Source organism: Lipotes vexillifer, unplaced genomic scaffold (genome assembly GCF_000442215.2).
Source record: "Lipotes vexillifer unplaced genomic scaffold, Lipotes_vexillifer_v1.1 scaffold384, whole genome shotgun sequence".
Classification (NCBI taxonomy): Eukaryota; Metazoa; Chordata; class Mammalia; order Artiodactyla; family Lipotidae; genus Lipotes; species Lipotes vexillifer.
The window spans coordinates 950227-974722 of NW_006793498.1; the positions used below are offsets into that span (position 1 = coordinate 950227).

General features: G+C 35.2%; 1 protein-coding gene across 2 annotated transcripts in view; it reads left to right on the top strand.

The window, feature by feature from the left end:
* CAB39L (calcium binding protein 39 like) overlaps positions 1-24496 on the top strand; it is a 98593-nt gene that overhangs the window by 30455 nt on the left and 43642 nt on the right. The window contains exons 4-5 of one of the 2 annotated variants that reach the window (XM_007466426.1): positions 8262-8399; positions 20621-20762. In XM_007466426.1, the coding sequence (XP_007466488.1) occupies positions 20652-20762 (111 nt within the window). In that variant the 5' untranslated portion in view covers positions 8262-8399; positions 20621-20651. The remainder of the gene's footprint in view (positions 1-8261; positions 8400-20620; positions 20763-24496) is intronic. The other variant, XM_007466427.1, reaches the window with a different exon arrangement.

A 24496-nucleotide genomic window follows, 5' to 3' on the forward strand; every position in this document is an offset into this window, starting at 1 on the left:
CAGGAAAGCTGTCAATCATGAACCAGCCACAATGACCCTTTCAAATGTGACATTGAAGGACAATTGATAGGATTCTCCCAGGGATTAGAGAGATTAGAACCAGGGGCAACCAGTTTGGTAGCTAAGGAACTCATTCCCAGGCAGGGAAGCTTGCTCTTCCTGTCCAGCAAAATATCATACATATTATAGATTAATGTTTCCTCACTTACCCTTTATCATGTGGAAGTATTTATTCCTTGTATCCTGTGTTCCTTTTGCCTTGTTTATTAGATGTCCTGGGTGGGTGGGGGAGTAAATTTATAATTGAGCCATAGAATGCTAGACCCTAAGGAGCTACTTCAAATTTGATTAAAAAGCGTAAAACCAACAGAGATCTTGGAGCTGGATGCAGTAAGTAAACACTTTTGAGCAAGGGTAAGTGCACCGTTCCTCACATTTGGAAAACTTCTCCCTGGAGAAATGGCCCAGATCTGGGAGAAAGTAAATACAAGGTGAGCCTGCACCATTGTGTTGAACAAGAAAGCAATGAAAGTTCAAAGATTATTGAAACTGTATCAGAAGGATGTAGGAGCTATCTTGAAAGGACTCCCGCTGGCCTAATTTGTGGAAGTTTGAGCACTTGTTTTAGATACCTCTTATATATACCATTGCAGATCCTCTAGGACTCACTTGTCACATTTCACCTCTATGCAAACCCTCATGCAGGCATAACCTAATAGCTTCATCTCCTGTCATTCTGCAAGCCCTTTGCTACCTGCCGCAGGGCTTCCATGTGGCCACTGCTCTGGGGTCCACTCAGTGCCCAGACCCACACATGTGCAACTGGGAAGAATAGAGGAGTTAAACTCAAGTGTAGGGGAGTTAGTGCCCTTTGGGGAAAGACTTTGATCAATCCAAGATGAGAACCAGTAGATAAATTCTTCCTCTTCCTTTCCCACCCTCCCACCCCTGAACCCTAGGGGTGATCCTGAAATGCAGTTCATATAGCTTCTAAGAGTTTCAGTCTGATAGATTTAACAGGTGGCCAGCTTGATGATGCATTGTCATATTGGCTGACATATTCCTTCTTTGTTTTATTCCCCTATTTCCTCATTCCTGCGCATTGTGATTGGATTTCTTATTAAAATAATATTACATGAGCCTTTTGCTTCAGACCCTGCTTTTGGGGGGCAACCCAGGCTACGAGGACAGCACCAAAAAGAATAATGCCTGTAATTGATTGAAACATTGAATTTATAAAAATTTGTGAACCTATAGTGATATTCAAGAGAAGAGAAAGACTTCCCCCACCAAAAAAACGTCTCTCTCATTTGCCACCATTGGAAGTGAATATTACTAGCTTCCTACTCTCAAAATTGGTAATTAAATAAAGAGAATTAAACAATTAGAAGTATAGTTGAGGAGGAGCTCTTCTCTACAAAACAGTGCCAGCCATTATACATAGAAAGAATAGAATTTTTAAAATTACCAGTTTGCAACCCTGGTGAAGTAATTGATTTAGGGAAGGATCACCAATGAATACTAAAATCATTGGAGGAAGCACTGAGAGAGAATTGCATATTTGCAGGTTGAAAAAAATATCAGTCTATATCCTACTAGCTAGTCAAAAAGGGAAATGTCTTTTCAATAAAGAAATGTGCTATTATTACCCTAACTCAGTCATCAAACATAGATCACTAATAGTGGGACAATGAGACTGTTGCCTCTTGGTGTGATTCATTATGAACTTACCTTGTAAAAAATGTTTATGTTTTATTATGCTTTCAGAGCTAATTTCCCTTTTATAGGAAACACAGGGGATAGAAGAACAAGTTAAATGGCACCACAAAACACATTCTCAAAAGTTTCTGTAACAGAATTGTTTTGGTTTTTTGAAAAGTCCAGAATCAGTTTTTAAAAAGGAAGAGGAGGGAGGGCTTAACAAATTAAAACATTATTCTTAAATAGATCTGGTCTGAAAAAACTATCTTACCCAGAGATCAAATAAATATCAGCATTTTCTCATAGCTTTTTTATGGTTTAATGTTTCATTCCTGATAGTGATATTTTTGTCTTTTTTCTTTGTCTTGTAAGATGTTGAGCAATTTTATTGATCTTTTCAAATAATCAGGTTCTGTTTCACTGATTGTTTTTCATTGTTTTTCTGTTTCTAACTTTATTGATTTCTGCTCTTTATTATTTTCTTGGTTCTGCTTGCTTTGGGCTTAACGCCTCTAGTTTCTTCAGGTGGAAGCTGAGGTCATTAGCTTGAGGCATGCTTTCTTTTCTAATATAAGTGCTTAATGTTAAACACATCCCTCTAAATACTTCTTTACCTGCATCCCACAGATTTTGATGTTAGGTTTTCCTTTTCATTCAGTTAAAAATTTCTTTTCTTTTCTTTTCCTTTTTAATTTTTGGCCATGCTGCATGGATTGCAGGATCTTAGTTCCCTGACCAGGGATCGAACTTGGGTCTATGGCAATGAAAGTGCCCAGTCCTAACCACTGGACTGCCAGGGAATTCCCCAAAATAATTTCTAATTTCTGCTTTTATTTCTTCTTTGACCAATAGATTATTTAGTAGTGTGCTATTTAGTTTCCAAATGTTTGGGAATTTCTCATATCTTTTATTATTGATTTCTAAGTTAATGCGATCAGAGAACGTATTTTCTATGTTTGTATGTTTGATATATATCAGATCAAATTGGTTTTAGTGCTGTTCAAGTCTTTTATATACTTACTGATTTTCTACTTTTTCTATGAATTATTGAAAGAAGAGTATTTATATCTTGGACTATAGTAGTAGATTTGTATTTTTCTTCTTTCATTTCTCTCAGTTTAATTTTCATTAAATTTAGAAAATTTTTAGTCATTATTTCTTCAAACATTGTTTTCTGTTTCCCCTTTTCTCTCCTCTCCTTTTAGGACTCAAACAATGCATATATTAGGCTGCTTGAAGTTTTCCCATAGTTAGGAATGCTCTGTTAATTTTTTTTTTGGTCTTTTTTTTCCCTCAGTGTTTCTTTTTTTCTTTGGCGGTACGCGGGCCTCTCACTGTTGTGGCCTCTCCCGTCGCGGAGCACAGGCTCCAGACGCGCAGGCCCAGCAGCCGTGACCCACGGGCCCAGCCGCTCCGCGGCATGTGGGATCTTCCCGGACCGGGGCACGAACCCGTGTCTTCCGCATCGGCAGGCAGACTCCCAACCACTGCGCCACCAGGGAAGCCCTCAGTGTTTCATTTTGATAACTTCTGTTTTGTCTTCAAGTTTACTAATTATTTCTTCTGCAGTGTTTAATCTGTTCATCCTATTTGGTGTAATTTTTATCTCAGAAATTGTAGTTTTAATATTTAGAATATTTGATTTGTGTCTTTTAAATGTATTCCAGGGCTCTCCTTAACAATACTTATGCTTTTTTATACTTTCTTAAACTTATGGAATATATCTGTAATAGCTGTTTTAATGTCTTTTTGTACTAATGCTGTTACTTGTGTCATTTCTGAGTTATTTTCTATTGATTAAGTTTTTCTCCTTATTATGCATGTGTTTTCCTGCTTTTGGCATACCTGGTAATTTTTGACTGGATGCTAAACGTGTGGATTCTATGTTGTTGTGTGCTAGATTTCTAAAAATTTTTAATTCTACTCTAGGATACACTTAAGTTATTTGGAAACAATTTGATCCTTTCAAGCTCACTTGTAACCTCTATTGGGGGAGACCAGAACAACCTTTAGGACTAATTTGGTCCTGCTACTGAGGCAATATTATTCTGAGTACTCAAACCAATCTCCCATTTATTATGGGATTTCTTTACTCTGACTGTTGGGAACATGACCTATTTATTCTCAGCCTGTGTGTGTAGTGGGAATTCTTCAGCCTGCTTCTTTCCAGTGGTTCTTTCCTTGGCCTTGGAGAGTTTTCTCATGGACATGCACTGATCAGTTCTCAGTGAAGATTTGAGGGGAACCTTTTGCAGATCTCTGGAGCTCTCTTTGCAGCTCTCCCTCTCTGGTATTTTGCCCTGTGAATTTTAGCCACATTGGCCTTCTTGAATTATCAACTCTGTCTTTTGAACTCAGGGAGACTGGCATGCTCTGTTTGGGTTCCCCTTCCTGCTCTGCAGACTGGGGCAATTGTGAAGCTTACCTTTGTTTGTTTCCTTTCTCTTAGGGATTACTGGGCTGAACTGCCTGGTGTCCAGTGTCTGAAAACCATTGTTTTATTAATTCTGTCCAGTTTTTTAATTATGTAAGATAGAAGAGTAAATCTAGTCCCTGTTACTCCATCATAGTCTGAAACAGAAGTCCCTATAATTGTACTTTTAATTCTCTGTCCAAATAATTTTTGAAAGAATGTTCTTTTTTAATTTTCAGGTATTAATAGGGTATTTTTAAAGAACAGTTTTCTTATCTTCTGAAAAATTTAAAAATAACTTCTAGTTTTATTGTGTTATAGTTACAGAATGAAGTTTGTACTATTTCTCCTTTGAAAATTTACTGATGTCTTTGTGGTCTAATATAAGGTCACTTTTTGTGATTTCTTTGTATGCATCTTAAAAAATGGTATTTAGTAGGAATCAAATATAAACATACATTCATATGCAGACAATCTGTTTAATTATGTATTAAATGCCTTGTCTTTATTTTGTGCCTTAGACTCCATCACAGATTGATATGAAGTCTAATTTTAAAGTAACTTTTAAAAAATCAGCTTTGTAGTTATTCTAAGTGCTACCCTTACAAATTCTGAACTTCTTCAGTTATACCAGAACTCTTTGAGTATAATCTTAAGAAGATAGTAGGCTCTTAATACCCTTTAGGATTTGGGGATAATTTCCATTTATTGTTTCTTTAAAAATAGGAAATAAGATTCCAGATTTACAGAACTACTAATTTTTTTTTTTTTTTTTTTTTAATTTTGCATTACGCGGGCCTCTCACTGTTGTGGCCTCTCCCGTTACGGGCGTGCAGGCTCAGTGGCCATGGCTCACGGGCCTAGCTGCTCCACGGCATGTGGGATCTTCCCGGACCGGGGCACGAACCCACGTCCCCTGCATCGGCAGGCGGACTCTCAACCACTGCGCCACCAGGGAAGCCCCAGAACTACTAATTTGAAGTAACAAACAGCAGACTAATCTCTAGGCTTCTTTTATTTATTTATTTATTTATTTATTTATTTATTTATTTTTGGCTGTGTTGGGTCTTCATTGCTGCACATGGGCTGCTCTTTGTTGTGGTGCACAGGCTTCTTACTGTGGTGGCTTCTCTTGTTGCGGAGCATGGGCTCTAGGTGCATGGGCTTCAGTAGTTGCAGCATGCAGGCTGAGTAGTTGTGGCTCACGGGCTGTAGAGCACAGGCTCAGTAGTTGTGGCGCACGGGCTTAGTTGGTTCGCGGCATGCGGGATCTTCCTGGACGAAGGATCCAACCCGTGTCCCCTGCATTGGCAGGTGGATTCTCAACCACTGCACCACCAGGGAAGCCCTAGTCTTCTTGATGCCTAATTTTTAGGTGTTAAAATTTCCTTGTAACATATTTAAATTTCTAAACTGTAATTTAAATAAGCCAGATAAAGAAACATATATTTTAAAATAAGTATATATAAGAAATATATATTTAATATATATGATATATAGATTAAGTAATAAAGCCAAGATTTATTCACTTATTTTTCGTAAGGATGAACAACTAAGTACAAATAATTACCTTTCAATTTATTTAAGCTCATATTCTTAGAGATATTTTAGTTCTGCAGAGAGTAAGATTAAAGTAATAATAGGTCTAACAACTATTTCTGTCAGCTCTATAATTGGGAGATCTGTTAGAAGAGCACAAGACTTTTGAGTGGAAACATAGTGGGAGACTGAGAACCCAAAAGTCTTTGGCGCTAATGAACTGGAACAGAGGACTGCCCTGGTGGCTCAGTGGTTAAGAATCCACCTGCCGATGCAGGGGACACGGGTTCGATCTTTGGTCCAAGAAGATCCCACGTGCCACGGAGCAACTAAGCCCGTGCACCACAACTACTGAGCCTGCACTCTAGAGCCCATTGAGCCACAACTACTGAGCCTGCATGCCACAACTACTGAAGCCGCGCGCCTAGAGCTGGTGCAGCAGGAGAAGCTACAGCAATGAGAAGCCCACGCACCGCAGCGAAGAGTAGCCCGTGCTCGCCGCAACTAGAGAAAGCCCGCGCACAGCAACAAAGACCCAACAACAAAAATAAGTTAATTAATTAATTAAAAAAAAGAAAACCCCAAAGCAGGCTCTGACTAGCATCCTCACAGAGCTAGCATGTATTCCAAGCTTACCTTTTAACTTATGTTCTTTTTTTTTTTTTTTTTTTTAACATCTTTATTGGGGTATAATTGCTTTACAATGGTGTGTTAGTTTCTGCTTTATAACAGAGTGAGTCAGTTATACATATATATATGTTCCCATATCTCTTTTTGATGATAGCCATTTTGACTGGTGTGAGATGATATCTCATTGTAGTTTTGATTTGCATTTCTCTAATAATTAGTGATGTTGGACGTCTTTTCATGTGCCTCTTGGCCATCTGTATGTCTTTTTTTTTCTTAAATTCCATATATATGTGTTAGCATACGGTATTTGTCCTTCTCTTTCTGACTTACTTCACTCTGTATGACAGACTCTAGATCTATCCACCTCATTACAAATAGCTCAATTTCGTTTCTTTTTATGGCTGAGTAATATTCCATTGTATATATGTGCCACATCTTCTTTATCCATTCATCCGACGACGGGCACTTAGGTTGTTTCCATCTCCGGGCTATTGTAAATAGAGCTGCAATGAACATTTTGGTACATGACTCTTTCTGAATTCTGGTTTCCTCAGGGTATATACCTAGTAGTGGGATTGCTGGGTCATATGGTAGTTCTATTTGTAGTTTTTTAAGGAACCTCCATACTGTTCTCCATAGTGGCTGAACCAATTCACATTCCCACCAGCAGTGCAAGAGTGTTCCCTTTTCTCCACACCCTCTCCAGCATTTATTGTTTCTAGATTTTTTGATGATGGCCATTCTGACTGGTGTGAGATGATATCTCATTGTAGTTTTGATTTGCATTTCTCTAATGATTAATGATGTTGAGCATTCTTTCATGTGTTTGTTGGCAGTCTGTATATCTTCTTTGGAGAAATGTCTATTTAGGTCTTCTGCCCATTTTTGGATTGGGTTGTTTATTTTTTTGTTATTGAGCTGCATGAGCTGCCTGTAAATTTTAGAGATTAATCCTTTGTCAGTTGATTCATTTGCAAATATTTTCTCCCATTCTGAGGGCTGTCTTTTGGTCTTGTTTATGGTTTCCTTTGCTGTGCAAAAGCTTTGAAGTTTCATTAGGTCCCATTTGTTTATTTTTGTTTTTATTTCCATTTCTCTAGGAGGTGGGTATAATTTCATTTTTATAACTAAATTGATTCTAAGTTTCAAAATATCCGTATTTTTTAATAAATTAAGTTTTCACAAAATTACACTGAAATTAAATTATGAATACTCATTCTAACACCTCCCTTGCTTTTTAGAATATTCTGATCCGAAGTCAGAGGCGTTATCCATTGTGCCAATGCCCCACCGCCCCCCTCCACCCGCCGCCTCCCTTGCTTTCTAAAATCTCAAGATTAAATTAATAATACTTGTGTATTTACTTGCTACACTTTCTTATTATGATTGAGAATAGCATCTTCCCTGGGGAACTAACATATTAGCAAATGAATCTGTTATTATCACTATCAACATGCCTTTGTTATTTAAAGTTTTAAACAAGATGGTCAGGCCAATTTAATTTGTTGACAAAACCATGCATGAACAAGTATAGGACTTAAAAGGAAAAAATGTGATGAGAAAAAAATTTTGTTTATACCTAGACTCTTTTTTTTTTCCTTTGGCCAAGAATTAAATTTGCCTCAACTTAATTGCTCTACACACATTCTTGTGACATTGCATGATTGGGAAGGAGGAAGAAAAAGAGGGAGCTGTGACCGTGTGGTATGTATCTAAAAGAGTGCATTAGAGGAGGAGAGGAGAACGCATAAGCAAGCTGGTTTGGCCAGAAACAGAACTGCCTGTGACAGATTAAGAGACAAGCAAGGCTTGGAATCTGAGAGCAAGCAAAGAGAGTGGAAATTTACAGCTGCCCTGTGTGAGTGTTCAGTGATCATTTTCTGCTAACTTTTTCCGGTGGTAACTTACTCTTCAAAGAGGGAGACAGAAAGTCAAGACAGGATTGTGGAAACTCTTCTCTGCCACGCTTTGGTAATAGGAGGCACCCTCTATTAAATGGAAGATAAAGGCTACTTCATCTAAAGTGCTTTGAGCCCCAGAGAGAGCTGTCTTCAGCACCTCACCACGTGTCTACTTTTCGTTGCTTAGGCGAGCCTGGGCTTTTCTGTAACATTTGGTAAGTATCAACCAGGTTACCTATAATGGTTCACAGAGATGGAATTAGTATGATAACCTTTAGTTTAGTTATATTTTCATTTTAAACTGTGCTGTTACCTTGTTTCTTTGTGCATGATAAACTGCTGTTACTAGGAGAGGTTTTAAAAAACAACTACAAAACAATACTTCTCTGTTGCCTAAGGCACTTGAATCATTACCAACTATTCCGTGTCCATGGAATGTCTTATTTTGGAAATGGGTTTTTATTTACAAAGAGTTTCCAAAAATAAAATAGTGGCAGGATACCATTTTTCATGTTTCTCTTTCAACTGAATAAAAATTCAAAAGTTACCTTGTTCCGTCTATTTTCAGTAAATTTAAAATAATCATTGTGATATTTGATATTATCAATATTATAAATTACAGCATTCCCTCATAATTCAGTTAGAAATGTTAATGATGCCATTAAATAAAGGGATATGTAATTTGAATGTTGAATGCTTCTGTTAGATCCAATAAGAGACACATGATTTTTTTCAAAGTTCTGGAGTGAAAATAAAAATTAGACAATTTACATATCAAACTTACCATTTGATACAAAATAAATACACGTTTGAAATTAAGGAATAAGGCAGTTATTTTGTCCTTATAGCTGGCACCAAACTCTTATATAATACTGTTGTTCTGCTGAAGAACTATTTTAACCAGATGCATATATGTATGTAAACAATAGAGAAGAGAAAAAAGAAAAAACTCTTAAAATATATATTCACATTCCAATAAAAGCTTCATTTGTACAGTCTTAACTTGGGAGATTGTATGCTAATTTTATATATGTTTTTTTAAAGGCATCGATGGAAGGCATGTAATCATTCTGTGTAAGAAGGAAGTGTATATTGTTAGCTGCAAACGTGAGTCATTGCTTAAAGATGCATCATTCTAAGCAATGTTTCTAGTTTGCCAGCCTCACAAAAGATGTCCTTAGTTATTGATTCAAGTGAGTCCTTTAAGGCAGAACAACTTAGCAGAAATGAAAACTTAAGCAAGGTGTCAATGAACCTATTAAAAGGGTTTGTACTCTAGATATAATGTAAAACTACTGTACTTTCTCTAATATTTCCTGTATGTGTGCAGAAGCCTGTAGAACAGGTTTTGTTTTGTGGAGTTTTTTTAACCTATTGACCAGTGTATAAAAAGAAACTCAGCTTGTCGGTGAAAACCTTTTCAGGACTAGTATCTTATACTTGAAGTCAAAAGTAAATACAATAGAGATTATATCACAAACCAAATTTTACTTCTTTACAGAATTTCCCACACTCAGTCGTTAGACTGATGGAAGATTTGCACATAGCTTCACAATCTTCCGAATAATTTTTTATTTTAAACTAGTAATTCATTGATATTATCTTAGTAGTGGCACCATTTCTTAAGCCTATAGGATTGTAAATATAGAAATAAAAATTAAGCCATCCCCAATTTCCAAGTGTTTTGTACCTTAGAAGTTTATTTGTGAGTGGGTTGTTGGGAATTTGGGAGCCATCTTCTCTGGGAAACAATTTAACAAATAATGATTGCTTGGTGTTTATTATAGCCTAAGTTTATATTTCACTTACACAATAGAAAAACCATCACCACCCTGAAAAATATTAGAAAATCAATTACAGTGATGAAACTAAATATAAAAACAATAACAGGTTGAATAAGACATTATTTTTCCTAAATATTAATACTTGAAGAAAAGCAGTATGTTTATAAACAGCATTTCTAGGTACTTTTATGAGCTTCCAAGATTAATTGCACTGTTTATGAGATCCAATCTTTTATTAAAATCAGTGATTTTTCTTTTCCTTGCTACAGGAATATTTCTAGCCATTACTTTTATGCTTATCAGCCATTTCTGAGATCTAGCCCAGTGTCTGGCATATAAGTAGGTACCTAATAAATAGTTACCAGATAGGGACTGAACTCTTTCTTTGGTTTACAAAAATGGAACTGAGTAGTTTTTCCAAGGTACCCCAAAAAGGAAAGGGGTTTAGGGGCACACAGTTTTCATTATGAGAAAGAGAGGGCCTGTCAAGAATTGAATTTTAAGAAGCAAACAAAGTACAGAATAGGCCTAACTGTTAAGAGAAAAAGAGAAGACTGTGGTGTAACTTGGGGGTAATCCTGAATGAGTAGGGATGGTGATGAGGGGAGGCAATTTACAAACTTGGTATCTTGAGTACATGGGACATTCTGAAGTAAGGTGTCAACTTTAACTCAGAAGAATTATGTATTTGCATATGTGTACTAGGACCCATATGAAGAAATGTGGCCTATTCGGAAAACTCAGTTTAGGTCTATCCAAATTAAGTTTAGTTACGCTGGCCCTAAAAGTTTCTCTACTATAATGGATAATAATCTGGAAAAAATATCTATATAGATATAACTGAATCACTTTGCTGTATACCTGAAACCAACACAATATTGTAAATCAACTATACTTCAATTTTTTTAAAAAAGTTTCTCTAAAAGACCAAGATATAAAATGTTAAAGTTAGTACTGCAGTAAACATATGTAATGAAATAAACGATACAATGAATGCAGATTATACTTAGATGATTTTTAGTGGCAGAAAAACCTTTCCATCTGATCAAAAAATACTTTCTATGTTCTATTTCAAATCATATTTTAAAAGTAATGATTTTGAGTAGTCCCAAGTGGCATATAATAGGTGCTTAATAAATATTTGTTGCATGATTGAATGAAATAATGTGGAATAGTTTGGACAATTTTCCATTTCTGAGGTATGGATGTCTGTGTACATGCATGTATAGATTTATAATGCAGCTTAAAGATAATATTTAGCTGAGATTCCCTTAACAAGGAAAAAATCTATGTTAGCATGCTTTTAAATTATGGACATACTTAGTGTTCCACTGGTAATTAAAATAGTTGGTTTAAGATGAAATCTTTACTGCTTCTAAATGAAATAATAAATATTTAATTTTATGACTTATATGTCTTCAATTTCCAGCAGAAACTCATCTAGTCTCTTCCAGCTGTGGAAGGATGAGAGGTAATATTAATTTACCCATCCAGAAGAACTTTACAGTCCTGGAAGTCTATAGGATGAGAGATAACTTCAGCTAAATCACATGCATCTTTACTCTCCCATGTTATTATTTTATAGATTGAGAGTTCATAGATAGGCACAGGGCTTACTGAAGCTATGAAATGGTTGTATTTCACACTGTAACTATAAATTTTGCCTTAATACCAGTAACAGTATCTAACCAAAATTTGATGATTATTTTGTATATGTATGTGCTTAAAAGAAAGACACCCCCCCCAAAAAAAAAGAATTACAAGTTTCCCTTGATAATTCTGTTGTGAAAAATAGCCATTTGTGAATTTCAGTGAGAACTGATGCTTTGATTACACTTCCTAGTCTTTGAGAATACTGACCTAGCTTCAGATCTCTGCTATAAATTGAGATTATGAAATTCAAATGTAAAATTATTATCCATTGACAATCTTTATTAGCTAATAGATGTAGAAAATTTTAACTCCAACAAATGACTGGAGCTGTCAACAGAAACATTACTGTGAATGAAGTTTCTGGTTGTTTTTCCTGGAACAGTAGTCTAGTAGGTTAATATTTATAATAATAAATTGGTAGTTGTATGTCTTCCTAATTTCATAAACTAGTTCTATTTTTAAATTGTTTCAGTGGTTACAATACATTAGAATTAAGGAACAATTCCCAAGGACATGGGTTTTTTTCTTGTAAAAGAGTTTTTATTCTGATGTAAGTCTGATCAAGGCTTCCAAATGAGTAAGGGTACATAAAACACTTCTTACAAGTTTTTCATTTCTATGTAAATTGTTCATTTTTGAAAATGGTGCTCCCTCAAACTGTTAACAAAACTTATAAAAACAGGTTCATTCTTAGTCATTTTGAACTGAGAAAAAGGATGATCAGTGAAAGTTCTTATTTATACTTTGTCCACTGATTTTTCACTCGTTTCTATAGGTCTTCAAGTACAAAATGCAATTGTGGTGTCTTCTAATTACATCTAGGAAGTATATTTTAAAATGGAATGGTTGAGGGATAGCGGGCATTGATTGGAAGGTACTTTGACATATGTAATATGTTCTATAATGGATTTGATATCATAACATATATAACAATAATGATATGCTTTGTAGTTTATTATATCTGTGAAGGTAATCAATGATTTTGTGGTGGGAAGAGGCCTATTTGGGATGCAACACATACAGTAGAACTTTTAGGTGTACTTTTTTTTATTTAAAAATTTACATTCAATGAAATGTACCCATTTTAAGAGAACAGTTCACTGAATATTGACAAATATGTATACTCATGTAATCTCCATCCCATTGATTTTTTAAAATGAATCTTATTGGCCCAATTATTTGCCGTAGGTGTACTTTTTGATTGCATTATTTCTATCTGTGAGTCCTATTTGGAATAAAAGATAAAAAAATGGTAATTTCTGAACTTTCTTGAAATTTATTTTAATGTGGTGGTTTAATTTTCTTAGTTTGAGAGAAGGTACCTGTGACTAAGTTTAAATTAGCAAGCTCTATGAAAGGCTTTTGGAAATCTTCCTTTCCTACTTATTGTTCATTGTTAAATAACCTTTATGAAGGAAAACAAGGCTCATTTTTGACTTGACTTTCTTACAATGAGTTAGCAGTTTGGTTATGTTTTTACCTATGGAAATCTTGAGACTTCTCTTGTCTTCAATGATAAATTTCCCACTCCGTTAAGCTTTCGTGGAAAATCTTTTAAATGAAAACTATTATTGAACAGCACATTTGGAGGTTAGACATAAAGGCCTAGAGATACTCATTAGCCACCTACAGATAGACATTTATTCCCCTTTAAAATACTTTAAGAGATAACAGTGAGGGTATTTAATGCCCCAAATGACCTCTGCTCCTAGCTTCCCTTTCCCTGTCCCCCTTCAAACACGCTCTTCTCCACTTACATCACTGAACATGTTCAGATGAGGCATTTGAGTGATTGACTTTGGGTCATCTTTAGAGGCGCTCACACATAAATTAGGAATATGAAATATTCTACTGTGTCTTAGGAAAGGGAATGCTGCCAAGCTGCCAAAGTCTACTAAAAATCTACAGGGCCTGAGTTCCCTGGGAGCAGGGCTGAAGAACTTTTTTTGGCTTTCTCTCCAGAATCTGAGCCAAGTGCTACTCTTAATGAAATTTCATAGCCAAAGTAACAGAAATCATATTTGTTTGACTAGTGCTTTGAAAAGACATGATGATCAGATATTCCACAGTTTGAACTTTAAAAAACGGTTATTTAGTCATTAAAAGTATCATTTATGAGAAGGTGTTTCCATTGTAAAAACATTTGCATGATCTATTGAACAAAGTTTGGGGACAAAAGAGAAAATTTGAAGGAAGAAGAAAACTAAGTATTTATAAGCCAACTACCCAGAGGCAATCACTGTTAACCTTTTAAAATTATTTTTTCTATGCATAGGTTTTGTGTGTTTGTGGTTTTGTTTGCCTTTACATAGTTGTAGTTATGCTCTATATTATGGCATGGTGGTTTTTTAACATGTACGTTTTATTTCACATTCTTTGTAAACATTTTCATAGCCGTATACTATATTTCATCAAATCTAAGAAGCCATTGGTTGTAAGGTATATACTCTTGTACCACTAAGAAAGAACAAAAACAAAAAAACCCCTTGCCAGTTAGTGTAAGGTCCCATCAATTGTAAGACACATGCACATTTTAGAGATGTTAAAATGTGGGAAAAAAAGTTATAAAGATAACCTTTATTAGTTTATTTTCTTAGGACAGATTGATAGAAGCAGAATTCCTAAAGTCAGAGGTTGTGAATATTTAAAGGCTCTAGATCCATATTGCGAAATTATTGTCCAATTTATACTCCCACCAGTAAGAAAAGAGAGGGCCTGTTGCATCTCACCATCAATAGAATTGAATTTTCTCAAAACAACAACAAAAAACTTTGTTATATGATGGGCAAAATAGTCCTTCACTTTAAGTTTGCATTTTTCCATTATAGAGAATAAACATTTACTATGTGTTTAACTGTATTTCCTCCTTTGCGGTTTTCTAATATCTATGCATTATTTCTTAATGATTTTCTTATTTGTCTTAGATCTCCTTTTATAATGATATTAGCCCTCTGTCTTTCATATTCATGTCACAGAATTCTCTTATTTGTTGTTTGCCTACAATGTTTTTATTATTTTATCCATAAAAATTCAAAACAATTTATTAGATTTGTAACATATTTATAGTAACTGATTTGTCAGTCTTTTTGTTTTTTGAGATTTATTTCATCACTCCTAAAATTAGAGAAATTATTTTACATCCAGAAGTTTGGAAGTCACTTTTAGTAACATCTGTATCTGGCCTCTTTTGTTCCATTGGTCTGTTTTTCTTGTGTCACTGTTTCACTTATAGCACTTGATAGCACTTTTAATTTCATTCCCTTGTAAGAAATCTTCCTTTTTAAAACTCGTTATCCTTGTGAGGTTTTTTTTTTTTTTGGTATTCTTGGCTTAATTTAGTTACTAAAAACTTTTTTGGACTTGTGACTGGAATTGTATCAAACTATGGACTTTAGGATTATTGACATTTTAATAATATTCAGTTTTTCTATTCAAAAACAAAATAGGTTTTTCTATTAGGTTCTTTTCTTAGTTACATGGGTTTATTCCCCACTATTATAGATAATACAGAAAAACATCAAGATGAAAAAATTTTAGATGTATCACAAATCTCATTCAGATAATACCATTAACATTAGCTGAGCCACATTCCAGAAATAGTTCTGTGGCTGTATACAATTAAAAGGGTGGCTTGCTGAAGGATTGAGTAGACAAATAGACACATCTTGTACATCTTTAAGTACATCTTTCATTTGTTAGTTTTCTACTTCAGGAACAGTAATTATCCTTATGTTGGATTATCACTGTCGATTTTCCATAGTGATGGATTCTTTATTTTTAACTTTATTTTGAGATAACTGAAGATTCACATGCAGTTATAAGAAACAATACAGAGAGATCCTGTATACCCTTCATCTAGTTTCCCCCTGTAATGACATATTGCATACTAATTAGCAGGTAGTGAATTAATGGATAATGATCAGCACTTTTTAAAAAAATAATGTAGGATAGAACAGATAGAACAGAATAGAATCTATCCAGAGGGCAAGTATTGTTTCATGAAACAATTATACAATCATTTATACATTCCTTTGCTCTGGATCACAATATAAAATGCATTTCTTACTACAAGTCACTATTTAAAAAGTTGAAACCACTGCCCTAGAGAAATTCTCATACAAATGTATAAGTAGACCGGCAAAAGAATCTGTGTTATGATTATGCGTTTAATAATAAACAATTGAAAACAATTAGAACTCGGAGAACTGATAAATAAATTGTGGTATAGTCATACAGTGGGATGCTATACAGCATGTAAGATAAACGTGAGATTTGTGTATTAACACAAATAAATCTCATAAACACAAGTGTTGAGGGAGAAAAAAAACTGGCCATGTAATACCATTTCTATAACGCTTTAAAGCATACACAGCAATATCACATATTGTCTGTAATATTAGTAGAAGTGTGAAAGCATATATAGGTAAGGGTAATGATAAATATGTACAGTATGAGCCAGAGGGAAATGGGATCAGAAAATTGTACCAAGGGCATTGCTTTAGTTGTTTTATTTTTTAAGCTGGGTGGTAAATATACAGGAACTTGTTACATTGTTCTCTATTTCTTCTTCTAGATGCCCCAAATATTTTATTTAAACTGAATTAAATTAAAATACCTAGGAGAAAAAGTCCTGTTGAAGCATTTTGATTAGCTTGATGGTGTCACAATCCATTTGTGAGCCAATTGCTGTAGTCAGGGCAGTGGAAGGAATAATCTGGCCCCCGCCAGTCATGTTCCCACCCTTTTGGTAGGGTGGGGTAGGAAGGAGAGCAGACAGGTCTAGCACCAGAAAAAACAGGCACCAAAAAGTACCAGAGATTTTCTTTTTCTTTTACTTTTCTGATTCAGTTATTTCTAATTCTATTGTTATTTCCATCATTCTTTTCTTGAGATTTTTGAGGCAGTTTCCTTTTTAACTTATTTAGTTGAATCCTTATTTATTTTTATTCCCACATGAATGAATTGTAGATTTGCACCCTCCCAAATGTTCTGCCAGCAATATCAAGGCTCCCTTTCAAGAACTATTTCTGGTTTTTAGCATTTATTTTCTTGAACTCTTGTGGGTTTGACTCCATCTCATCTTTTTGTAAAAATTTTAGTAAGTGTACACAGTCTATTCACACATAAATATGTTGGCTAGAGACTTAATTGTGAGGTTATAGACTTTCCCTTTCAGAACTCTGTAGATTCTCTCCATGGTTTTATGACATGTACTTTTATGGAAGTCCAAAGACAACTTAATTTTTATCCTTTTTGTTGTTAACAGTCATTTTGTAGGAATGAGCTTTAAGAGAAGAATGTTGGTTTCTTCTAAAAGCCACAAGGCACTGAATTTGGGGTCTCACCATTAATCTGAACTAGAAAAATCCTGTAAATGACCACATTTAGATCTTTTTTTCTGCTTAAGCTGTTTTATCTTTGTTGCTTCTCTACATTTTTTAGTTCCTTTTGCATTTGTTGTCTTCCTCCACCTCTTTTCATTGTTGTAATACCCATTTTTATAGATAGAACACTGTATCTTCTCCATATTTCCATAATATATACTATACACACATACACACGAACACACACCAAGTACCTTTTCTCCATCATTTAAGTTTGTTTAACCTTTTCTGGCATTCTGGCAAAACCCTTTGTGTGGCTGTGTCTCCACTACATTGTGCACCCTCTGAGGCTTCTTTTGCATTTACTAGTGCAACGCCTCACACCTTACAGGTGCTCAGTAAATATTTTTTGAATGAATAAATATAGACTAATTGTGTACCTTTTGGTTGTCCCTCAATCAGTTTTCTGTGGGGTCATTTCTGCTGTATGCAGATTTGGATTGCCATGCTGCATTTTGGGGTGTTTCTGTATATGTGTATATATTATGTGTTTTTGATCTTTTATCTTGACCAGCTCTCTTTTTGTCTAAGTTCTTCTCTTCTTTTTTTTAATTTTTATTTTACCAATTATATCTATTCTATCTCCTACAGAGAATTAATTTTGGAAGTAACCTTTCCTGTCGAAGTCCACAGGACATTTCTCCCCTTTGCTTGTGTCTTTTTTTTTTTTTTTTTTTTTTAGTAGAAACTATTTATTTGTTGTTTATTCTGTTCACTTACTTTGGAAAGTGGAAAAGTACAATAGGACCCATGTCAGTCCCCTGATATTTGTGTGCTGCATGGCCTGCTGTCAGCACTAACGCCGGAGAGCAGGTTGATGTGTGCAACCTCACCACAGTTTTCAGTGCCCAGGAGGCATTCACCTAGTGTCAGTCTGTTGAACTTAGCATGGCATCTTCTCCTGTTCCTGCTTCTTGTGTTGTTGAAATATAACGTGTGTTCTAAAAACTCTGACATAGAATTTATTACTATTACCACTTTATCCCAAGGAAGCACCATTTTCAGGACTCCACCTTACATACTTTATCTTTGGCCTTGATGGAGTTAGAATGGGTGTGGACCAGTGATGAATATGCTAGAGCTGCTGTATTTGGCCTATCTAATTCAAAATATGATGTTCTATCTTTCTTTAAGAATTCCCCTTGCAGTATAAACGTTCCTCAAAAAATTAAAAATAGAACTACCATATGATATAGCAATTCCACTTCTGGGTACTTATCCGAGGAACATGAAAAAACTAATTCATAAAGAAATACGCACCCTCATGTTTACTGCAGCATTATTTACAATAGCCAAGATATGGAAACAACCTAAGTGCCCATCAGTGGATGAACAGATAAAGCATATGTTCTGTGTGTGTGTGTGTGTGTGTGTGTGTGTATAATGGAATATTATTCAGCCATAAAAAGAATGAAATCTTGCCATTTGTGGCAACATGGATGGGCCTTTGAGGGCATTAATTTAAGTGAAATAAATCAGAAAAAGATATATATCGTATGATCTCACTTATATGTGGAATCTAAAAAAACCAAAAACCAAGCTCATAAGTACACAGAACAAATTGGTTGTTGCCAGAGGTGGAGGGTGAGGTGTGGATGAAATGGGTGAAGGGGGTCAAAAGGTACAAACTTCTGGTTACAAAATAAGTGAGTCATGGGGATGTATTAAAAAATAAAATAAGGTAACTAAACTGGTACTGACAAATAAATATAATGTATCTGGGCTTTCCCAAAACATTTGGCAAAATTTTTCTTGATATCTTCGTGAATGAGATGAAAAAAAATATGAGTTAAATGATATGACTAGGTGAATTCACAGTTAAAAAACAAAACGCACATTTTACAGATAGAGCAAATGATGTGCAGACAAGGGTGATAACTTCGGAATCATAGTGGATGAATTACCAACTCAGAACAATTTGGGGGTTTAAGTACCTCCTGTTTGTTTAGCAGGTATGTTGAGTGCCACTTAGCATTATTCTTGATCACAAACAACAAATACTGAAGAAAGTTTTTGAAAGCGTATAAGGTAACTCAGAGATTTGACAGAAGTCCTAGGGAACCAGATTTGGGAAGTAGGAGTCTAGGGAGATGAAGTAAATATTTAGAACCATAGCCAAGGTTATGCCAGAGGAATAACTGCTTAGAGTATTGCTATCGACTGCTGTGTACATTTGTGTGTAATATTCTTTATTGATTAATTGCATCATTGTTAATAAGAAAAATATGAGGAAAAATGGAATTAACCCAAAAGTCTATCAATAAAGGTATTGGTAAAATAAATTATGTAATAATTTAATAAGAACTTACCAAATACTAGAAGTAATTACATAATATGTCTGTATAATGGATATCGCTATAAAAATATTGTAGTGCATCTAAACATATACTCATAGAATGATATTCAAGATATAAAAAGTGGGGAAAAGTTGAAAAATACTGTATTTAGTATTTATTCTATTTTGGTTTTAAAAAATATATTTTTATATACATAGAAAAAATTCAGGAGGAATATGTATCAAAACTGATAATAGTTGTTGCCTCTGGATGACTGGTTAATGGGAGCCTTTGATTTATTACATCATATTTCTGTAATGTTTGAAATATTTTTGCTAATAAATGTAAAGTAAGTGAATATGCCTCTACTAACTGGAGCCTTTAATTTTAGATTTTTTTCTAAAAAAAAATAACACATTTTTAGTGTAAATAGGGCAATGACAGCTATATTTGGCTTTCTCTGCTCTATGTAAATAGATGTTCTCAGAAAGAAGAACTGATTTTCCTGTTCCCCTCCCACCTCACCCCCCCATCATGGTAGTCCTCATTTCATCAGTGAGTATGCCAGCTGAATGTTTGAAGAGTAAATAAAAAACAGATTCTAAACAATTTTACATTGTAATTTTGTGATTGCTATGGAGTGGCATGTTTTTAAACATTGCTTTACCAAAGTATGTGGATCCTAATCCCACTTTTGTTTTACATGTTTTATTTTATCTATGATTATTATTATCACCATCATCATCATCACTCTCTTTAGACAAAATATCTAGTTTTAAATATCAGGTTATTCTATAAAAGTACTCCTTTTCCCATTCTTGCATAAAGCTTGAATTTCTATTTTAGGAAAGATTTTAAACTTTGAGTAAAAACTTTTAGGTAAACTTTAAAAAATATCTTTCTTAAAATATTTTATATTAATTTAAATTTGGCACAAAACTTGGTGAAACTTGTTTTATTTATTTTTTTAATATTTATGTATTTATTTATTTGGCTTCGCTGGGTCTTAGTTGTGGTATGCAGGATCTTTAGTTGCAGCATGCAGATTCTTTAGTTGATATGTGGGATCTTTAGTTGTGGCATGGGGGACCTTTAGTTGCGGCATGTGGGATCTAGTTCCCTGACCAGGGATCGAACCTGGGCCCCCTGCATTGGGAGCACAGAGTCTTAACTGCTGGACCACCAGGGAAGTCCCAATGAAACTTGTTTTAGTTTGACTGATTTTAATGTTTCATATTACTGAATTGGTTATTGAAAACTTATAAGATATTTTGGTATAACAATTTAATCATGTTAAGAATTATAATTTTTGTTTATTTGTTTGTTTGCTTGTTTTTAGTATTCCACATTGGAAGAAGAGATTTCTGTAGATGAAAAAAATGCCTTTGTTTAGTAAATCGCACAAAAATCCAGCAGAAATCGTGAAAATTCTGAAAGACAACATGGCCGTTTTGGAAAAGCAAGACAGAAAGACAGATAAGGTATGAGGTAAAATAATAACATTTTTATTAAAATACATGAATAGACCAAAAAAGCTAATTTAAAAGCTTAATGAAGAATCCTAAACATGGTCTGTGATGCACTCGTAGGGTCTTTGTAAGTACGTTTAAATTGATTCCAGGTTTTATGCAACTGATAATTGTTGAGTCTGTTGTCTTGAACTCTTCGTTCACTTTCTAGAGCCTCTGACCAACCTTGGATCCCTCTAGACTTAAACTAAGGGGTAACACCCCTCCCTCCACCTCTGGCAACCACCAATCCATTTCAGTCATAAAAAAGAATGATATCTTGCCATTTGCAGCAACATGGATGGACCTAGAGGTCCATTATGCTAAGAGAAATAAGTCAGAGAAAGGCAAATACTGTGTGATTTCACTTATATGTGGAATCTAAAAAACAAAACAAAACAAATGAACAAATATAAAGCAGAAACAGAGTTATAGATACAGAGAACAAACAGGTGGTTGCCAGAGGGGAGGTGGGTTGGCGCTGGAGGGGCAGGAAATTGCTGAGGGAGATTGAGGTACAAACTTCCAGTTGCATGGGTGTGAAAGGTACAGTGTAGAGAATATAGTTAATAACTGTGTAATACCTTTGTATGGTGACATATCGTAACTAGACTTATTGTGGTGATCATTTTGGGTTTTTTTATATATTTTTTAAAAATATTTATTTATTTATTTGGCTGCGCCAGGTCTTAGTTGCAGTGCACAGGATCTTCATTGCGGTGTGCGGGATCTTTTAGTTGCAGCATGCAGGCTCTTAGTTGCGGCATGCGGGCTCCAGTTCCCTGACCAGGGATCGAACCCGGGCCCTCTGCATTTGGAGCTCAGAGTCTTAACCACTGGACACCAGGGAGGTCCTGTGGTGATCATTTTGAAATGTATAGAAATGTTGAATCACTATGTTGTAAAACAGAAACTAACAGTGTTGTAGGTCAATTATACTTCAAAAACAAACAAAGAAACTCAGAAAAAGAGATCAGATTTGTGGTTACCAGAGGCAGGGGTACTGGGGAGAGGGAATTGGATGTAGACAGTCAAAAGATACAAACTTCCAATTGTAAGATAAGTAGGTACTAGAGGTGTAAGGTACAACATGATAAATGTAAGTAACACTGCTATATGTTATGTATGGAAGTTATTAAGAGAATAAATCCTGAGTTCTCATCACAAGGAAAAATATATTCTTTTCTTCTCTGTTTCTTTAATTTTGTATCTATATGCAATGATGGATGTTCACTAAACTTATTGTGATAATCATTTCATGATGTATGTAAGTCGAATCATTATGCTGTACACCTGAAATTTATACAGTGCTGTATGTCAATTATATTTTAATAAAACTGGAAGGAAAAAAACTCAGAATGAAAAAAAAATCTAAGGGGTTATACTGGTATATAATATTATACTGACATGGAGGGTAAAAAGTTTATATTTAAAGATCAACTGATAGTTTCTACTACAGTGCAGCCTCTTTTTTTTTTTTTTTTTTTTTTGGCACACCACGCAGCATGTGGGATCTTAGTTCTCTGACTAGGGATCGAACCCGCGGCCCCTGCAGTGGAAATGCGGAGTCCTAACCACTGGACTGCCAGGGAATTCCCAGTGCAGCCTCATTTTAACATTGTTTTAAAGTCCTACCAAGAAGGGCTTCCTCAGAGGAAGGGGTTTTAGTAATTCAGTTATCCCTTCAAAGGGACGTTGAATCCTACATATATAATTTGTCTCTAAAGTGACTAGTTTATGGCAAGATTCAAGATATCTGTAAAATAAATACCCTTGAGTTAATGGTATCTTTCTGTCCCAGTGAATGATACAATATTGTATTCTTGTAATGGTGTAGAAATATATTTTTTATCCTACATCTTGTAAGGAATGTAGAAATATATTTTTATTTCTATTGTACTTTGTAATATTGAGCAAAATATTGGCTCAATAGAATGAAGAAATGACCTTCATATAAGAGTGAATCTAAATAACAAAAGAGAGGAAAAAGGAAAAGACATAAAAAAACACTAATTTTCATTAGTAATCAGGAAAAGGCCAATTAGAACAACAGTAAATTCGTATTACATTCCTACTATCTTGTCAAAAATGAAAAATGTCTGATGGTATTAAATGTTGACAAGTGTGGAGAGCAATAAGAACTTTCATTCACTATGAGTGATAAAGTATAAATTGGTGTTTGGAAATGGGTTTAGTATATTATCTGTTAAATATGAAGATATACATGTTCTAAGACCCTGCAGTTCCCCTCCTAGTATAAACTCTAGAGATGTTCTTGCAAATATGCACCAGGACGCATGTCAAGAATGCTGATAGCATTGTTGTTCATAGTAACCCCTCAGTGGAAACAACCCTGATGTCCATCAACAGTAGAAGTGAGAAGTTGTGGTCCAGTCATTGATGGAATACTACAGAACAATGAATGTTAAAGAACTGCTGCTACATGCAGCGGCAAGGATGAACCTCCCAAATACAGTGTTGAGTGAAAGAAGCAAATCATAAGAGGGTACAGGTACTATTCCAGATCAGCAGAACTAAACTATGTTGTTTTGGGATACAAACATAGGTGAGAAAACTATAAAGAAAAGTAAATAAATGATTGTCATCAAAAACATAAAAGGATTTACTTCCGGCTGAAAAAGGGGCATTCAGGTGACTTCTGGGATGCTAAAAATGTTCTATTTCTTGACCTCTCTTATGGTCACACTGGTGTTTGCTTTATAATTATTCTTAACTCTATATATGTTTAAAGTAATCTTCTGTGGATATATGTCACAATTTAAGGAACTTCCAACCTTTAATAAATTAAGGATTGCTTTAGCAATATCATAAAATGTATCTGGAAATTAATTTTTTAAGTAGTGTCATGCTACTATAAGTTACTTTTATTATTTTGCCTTATTCTCCTCATTTCCTTCTTCAATTATAATGATTAGAATACAATACTGGAAAGTAATAAAACTATATTTCTTTAAAAACATTCAGCGAATAGTTAACTAATTGGCCTGTTTTTTTCTTCACCTGTTTTTTTTTGGTATCCCATGCTTGCTTTATTTATTTATTTATTTATCTTCACCTGTTTTTTAAAAATTTTTCTATTGAGTATAATTAAGATACCATATAGCCCACCATTTTAAAGTGTACAATTCAGTGGTTATTAGTTTATTCACAAGGTTGTGTGACCATCACCACTATCTAATTTCAGAACATTTTCAGCACCTCCTTCTCCCTTACCCAGGCCCTAATACTCACTAATGTACTTTCTACCTCTATGTATTCTCCTATTATTCTTTAAAATGCAATGAGGGCTTCCCTGGTGGTGCAGTGGCTAAGAATCTGCCTGCCAATGCAGGGGACATGGGTTCGAGCCCTGGTCTGGGACGATCCCACATGCCTCAGAGCAACTGAGCCCGTGCACCACAACTACTGAGCCTGCACTCTAGAGCCCGAGAGCGACAACTACTGAAGCCCGGGTGCCTGGAGCCCGTGCTCCGCAAAAAGAGAAGCCACCACAATGAGAGGCCCGCGCACCACAACGAAGAGTAGCCCCTGCTCACCGCAACTAAAGAAAAGCCCGGGGCTTCCCTGGTGGCGCAGTGCTTGAGGGTCCGCCTGCCGATGCGGGAGGCGCGGGTTCGTGCCCCGTTTCGGGAGGATCCCGCGTGCCGCGGAGCGGCTGGGCCCGTGGGCCGTGGCCGCTGGGCCTG